This window comes from Paramisgurnus dabryanus, chromosome 6, assembly GCF_030506205.2.
Source record: "Paramisgurnus dabryanus chromosome 6, PD_genome_1.1, whole genome shotgun sequence".
Lineage (NCBI taxonomy): Eukaryota > Metazoa > Chordata > Actinopteri > Cypriniformes > Cobitidae > Paramisgurnus > Paramisgurnus dabryanus.
This window is the reverse complement of record NC_133342.1, coordinates 5,989,664-5,995,663: the sequence shown is the minus strand read 5'-3', so window position 1 is coordinate 5,995,663 and position 6,000 is coordinate 5,989,664. Positions and strand designations below refer to the sequence as shown.

General features: G+C 36.6%; 1 protein-coding gene across 2 annotated transcripts in view; it reads left to right on the top strand.

The window, feature by feature from the left end:
• The window catches only part of pax3a (paired box 3a), a 78,820-nt gene extending 73,708 nt beyond the window's left edge, over window positions 1-5,112 (top strand). For both annotated transcript variants that reach the window (XM_065262254.2, XM_065262253.2), the window contains exon 9: window positions 3,581-5,112. In XM_065262254.2, coding sequence (XP_065118326.1) covers window positions 3,581-3,598 — 18 coding nt within the window. In that variant the 3' untranslated portion in view covers window positions 3,599-5,112. The remainder of the gene's footprint in view (window positions 1-3,580) is intronic.
• The last annotated feature ends 888 nt before the right edge of the window (window positions 5,113-6,000 follow it).

Below are 6,000 nucleotides of genomic sequence, written 5' to 3'. Positions count from 1 at the left end.
TCTGACGTAATCTAGACACTTATGTATTAAATAACCAGTTCTCGCCATGAATATAGCCGCAGATTTGTCGCTATCGTTGTCCTCGCTAGTCTCTACTCCTGTCATATTTATTTTCCGCTCTCTGCTTTGAGCCGCTAGGTATACCTTTGCGTCCGCGGACTAGCCAATAGTATAACAGTATAAGACCTACTTGGTGGGTTTTTAGTAAGGCCCCTTCTGATTGGTCTAATTTGGACAATCTAATCAGGCAACACACACATGATAGACATGCAAAATAGATGCAAATTATCGAAATTCTCTGTGATATGGATATAGCATACACAGTTATCACAGCAACAATATAAATTTTGTTTCGTATATCGTGCAGCCCTATAAAATATAACCTTAATATCTTTAATATTGACTGAGTAAGGTCATGTTAAAGATTGTAATCAATGCGAAATCAAACTGTGATGCCCCACATCTCATCATTAGATTATGAGACTTTAGACTGCATGGATTTCACAGGGTCACAAATTTGGAAACTTAAAAAAAAACATTTCCCACATATACAAGGATGTTGACTAAATGCTGTTCCTGTAGCTTAAATAGATTTAGCAGCGTAAAGGTCATGGGTTCGATCCTTGGGTATGCACATACTAAAATAATGAATGGGTTGTAATGCACTGTACTGTAAGTCACTTTGGTCAAAAGCATCTGCTAAATGCATGAATGTAAATGTAATGTAACGCATTTAAACATTTCTTGTAAACCTAACTGTACTTCAAGCAAATCGCATTATGTATGTTTTTAACATTTACACAACCTTAACATGAAATAAGCCAAAGTTCTTGGAAAATCGCCAATGTTGAAAATCTAGTTAAGTTAGTAGCATGGTTTTAATTAGTTACACCCAACACTGCACAAGTCGCTTTTTTAAATGAATTAATTAGGTAGAGAAACACGATCATGTCGACTTTGAATTTGCCTTTACATCTGAAACAAAATCATCATCATCTAATTCGTCCGACCACCGCGCAGGTAAACGATGACGTGGATCGCGATGCTTAGCCGGTGACCTTTCGCAACCCCGTGAGATGAGCTCTCTCATCAGATCCAGGCATCCATCAGCCAGCCATGTAATGAGGCCTGAGTAACAAAGATATCATTCACGATAGAGCTTGAAACGAGAGGAGAAGCCATCTCAGTATATGTTTGACAGAGGCGGGATGGGGGCTTAGAGACCGGGACTGCATGGCGAGTGCCCGATCCAGGACTGCATCTTGATGTCATTAATTTGCTGGGGTCCGCAGCCCATAAGCACAGAGCTGGGGGTCCGCGGGGGTGCAGAGGAGTTTGTGGGGGTCTCGTATAGGAGTAGAATGGCCCGTGGCAGCAGATATTAAAACCATGTGTTTGAGAAAGGGGTCAGATCTGTAGTGACTGTTGATCATTGACTCTGATCCATACAGAATTAAATATAGACCAGCTCTCTCTGTCTTTCCCTCTTAGATTTTCCCAAACTGTCATCTTTTAGTCGAGTTGGCCTGGGCCTGCGCTCTCAATCATGTGCTGTGTTTTGCAAGATCTGTCTTTGCTTTGCATCTTTTGCTGGTTTATTGTTCTTCAGCTTGACTAGGCTTGTGCCAATATTACATATATAAAGTTGTGATGCAATAGTTGATTTATTCAAACGTGCAATCACATTTTTATTTATTAGTAAAGCAGGACATTTAAATAGGTTGGGAGTTTGTAAGGGACATTTCTGGGGATGCTTGTATGAGGACCAGACAAAAAAGATTAAATCTGATCCTGCAGACACACCAGCTCACATATGGGCTGCGGCGATTATTTTTTATAATCGATTAATCGCACAATTATTATTTTTTTCTTCGATTAATCGACAATTATTCGATTTTTTTTTTTACTTATTATAGTTAAACATGGCACTTTATTAGGATATTCATGTGTATAAGTGTACTTTTAGTGTAGAAGTGCAAAAGCCACACACTAAAGAGTTTTACTAATATAAATTATAACTTTTTACAGAGTTTTGCTAATATAACTTAATACTTATATCTTTATATATTTTGAGATTTTAAAGGAACAATATGTAAGAAATTTATATCAATTAATCATTAAATAGCCCTGAAATGTCACTAGACATTAAGAAATAATTTTCATTTCAAATACTTATATCACTCACAACAGTGGTCCGGCCAGGATATTGTCATTTAAAAAGTGGAGTTGCAGCCCTCAACTGATGTTTATGTTGTCGTTTGGTATATTGGCCACCAGCTGTGTGATTGCAGTACCAGTTTTAGCCACACGTTTTGTGATTGCAATACCAGTTTTGGCCACAATCCTACATACTGTTCCTTTAAACCTTAAATAAAAACAAGTTTGTGCCTCTTTTAAATAGTAAAACATCTTTAAATGTTAAAATATAAATGAAGAAAATGAATTTAGTCTTCATGGATGTGCTGGCGAGGAAATTTTGCAACAGATTAATAAATTCATTTTAATCTCAACTTTAGAACTTGATGAAATGTAACATTATTCATTATAAAAAAAAACTATAATATGAAAGTGATATACATGCGTTCTTACAATAATAAAAACCTGGATGTCCCCCTTACTTTAAAACAGATGCTTAGTTTGTGGTTCAATACTATTTTTATGAAAACCCAACAACAATAAAACAAATACAAACTGACTTTAAAGGACGAAATTAAACTGGTAACACTTTACAGTAATGCTGCGTTCCAGGCAACCTGTAACCCGTAACTCACGACTTCAAAACCACGACTCACGACTTTGAACTGGGAGTACATCGATCTAGTACGAGTTCACAGGTGGGAAGTCACGGGTTTGACTGCCGTTCCAGAGCACTTTCACCGGTAGAAGGTTGTAAAAACACGAGTTACAGGCTGCCTGGAACGCATAAGGTCGTGAGTCGTGGTTTTGAAGTCGTAACTCACGGGTTTAAAAACCTGCCTGGAACGCAGCATAAGGTTCATTAGTTAACATTAGTTAATGTATTAACTAACATGAACAAACCATGACCATTTGTTACAGTAATTATTAATCTTTGTTAATTTTAGTTAATAGAAATAAAGCTTTTAATTGTTTGTTCATGTTAGTTCACAGTGCATTAACTAAGGTTAAAACATTTTTAATAAAGTATTAGTAATTGTTGAAATTAACATGAACAAAGATTAATAAATACTCTATACGTGCAATTCATTATTAGTTCATGTTAACTAATGAACCTAACTGTAAAGTGTTACCATCAAACCTTTTATTGACCTGCATTTGTTTGCGCTTTTGCGTTCGTCATTGTCCTGTCAGGGTTGCCAGATCTGCGTAACAAAACCCGCCCGACAACGTATCCATGTTTATAAGTATGTGTGTCCAACCTTTTGCACTGTTAACACAATTCTCTAGCACTGAGCTATACAGGAGCAAATATATTGTTGTCAACCTGTACATTTTCCTCCTTAAAATATAAACTTTTATGCAAATTATGTAACTTCATTATGAACCCTAAAGACTTGGGAAGCCTTTACATAATACCCCTCTCTCTCTCTCTATCTCTCAGGTGCCTTTCATTATCTGAACTTCAGCCTTGATCGCCTGAAAACGACAGGAAGGAGACTAAAACTGTGGATGGTTTGACTGTAAACTCCGGCACTTGAGCTCTTCTTCACCTCTTGAATGTTTGACCAAATTGACCGTCCGTCCTCCACCTCCCACTCCTGGATCTCTGACGCTCAGAAGACACAGCGCTCCTCTGTTTCCAAGCTCCAAATGTGCAACTAAATTATTGGGAGAGACAAATTGTGGCTAGGGTCAGTTTGGGTTGGGGTTCGGGACGGGTTAGTCTCCATCCATCCTCCTCTGGAGTACCGCATCACGCGACAAAACTTACAACCTCCTTCCTGAAACACACGCCGTGGGACACGAGGAAGACAAAGGGAAAATCGAAAGGAAATACAAAGGACTAAATGAAAACAGAGACTGTGCATGTAAAGCGTATCGAATGGCAGGGAAACGTGTTATGCCGTTACGTTACTCTGTTATTGGCTGTCACCTGACGGACGCACTTTAGTGACTGGTGTCCATTGCAACGCAACGTGACAGTGACACAAGATTTAAAAATGTATGATTTTGCTTGATTTCTGTTATATAAGGGCTCAGAAAAGACAGAGACGTGACAACTTTGGTCATTTCTTCATTGGTAAATAAATGAAACATGTTCACATTCAGCACAAAGCTCTCAGGTTCTCGAGAGAGAGAGAGAGAGAGAGAGAGAGAGAGAGAGAGAGAGAGAGAGTGACCTGTGTGGAATGCACTCAAGTGTCTCTTGGTATTTTAGTCTTTTCGGAGAGATAGAGAGAGAGAGAGAGATAGAGAGAGAGAGAGAGAAAGTGAGTGAACGTGTGTTACTCTCATAATAGTCTATCTGGACTAAAGAGGATGAGAACGACCCCTTTACTACCAAGAGTTTCAAAATGAAATACTACAGTACGGCTTATCAGATACAGCGTGGTATACAATGTATACTATTATTATTTTTTAATTGATGAAGCAATGCAGTAGTCTGCTATTTTGTTGCAACGTTACATTCATTTAATTCGGACAGCGTGCCAAGATGTTAAAATGCAGCTGAAATTACGTCCAGTTCATTTTGTGACGCTGGGAACTGATGGTTGTACTGTCTGCTGTTTGATCAAAACCAGAGAGACTCACACAAACATTACAAAAAATAAAACCCAATGAAAGTGCAATACACACTTAATACCTCATTAACACTCATCTTCTCTCGCTTGCTCACAAATCTCATCCGTTCTTAAGCATCATGTTATGTTTATACTATGTATTCTTTTTTTTCCATTCCAGATGATTCCATTGTTTTATAATTTATGTGTAGATACAAGCATCTTTCGTTCGTCTCCTGCAACTGTGCAAACTTTGTCAGTCCTCACCTGCAGGTCTTATTGAAACAATGATTTTTTTTACCTTGTTGTTTTTTTAATACTTTGTTTTTTGTCTGCATATAATTGCTAATGGATAATGTGTCAAATGCAGCACTATTTACTATTTATAAGAAAAATAAATAAATTGCCTCCAGTCTTATGTGTTCTTGAATTTATTATATCTTTACTATTTACTGTTTTTGTTGTCCATTGTTCGTTTTTCAGATGTAAACAATGTTTTTGTAGCTCACACTGTAAAAATAAATTCTTTGCTGCCTTAATGTTTCGTTAAATCATGTCAGCTTACTATTATTTGTCTTGACTAGATATGAGTTCTTATAACTTATAAAATACAGTTGAAGTATGTCAAAGTATGTCAGAGCAAATCAAGATAAATAATAGTAAGTTGACATGACTAAATCTGAGTTGATTAAACCAAAAAATTTAAGGAATGCAAAGAACCTTTACAGTGCACGTTTTTTATACCTAAAATCACCTTTCATTAGTTTGCTATTTTTGGGACATTAAGATCAAATCAGCCTAATTGTGAACAATCTAGCCTATAGCTTGAAAGAGCAAGTGCACAAAATATGCAGCATTTTTGTCAAATCAACACATATTTTTATGTTACTTTAACTTGAAAAACTAAGTTAAACAATTTTAATTTGATTTTACATAAGTTATGTCAACTTTTCACAACCCACAACTTTAAATAGTAGGTTGAATTTTTTTTTTTTACAGTGAGATTCTTCAGTTAAATAAACACTCTTTATAAAGTATTTTTTTCCAGGGAAAGCGTTAATGACTTAAACAGAGCACCATAAACCAACCAATCACAACACGGAGAGAGAGGACATGCAATCTTTCATTCTCTCTTTTTTTCCGTTTCTTCTCTCTTTGATCTCATCTCTGTCAGAGTCCTTCAGCTGGCCCTGTCATTCTTGTAAGTTGGTGCGTGTGAGTTTATGTGCTCATAAAACTAAAGTTTTCATGTATAATTTAAAGCTTTAGGAATCAGTTTTAACAGATACCAATAATTTTG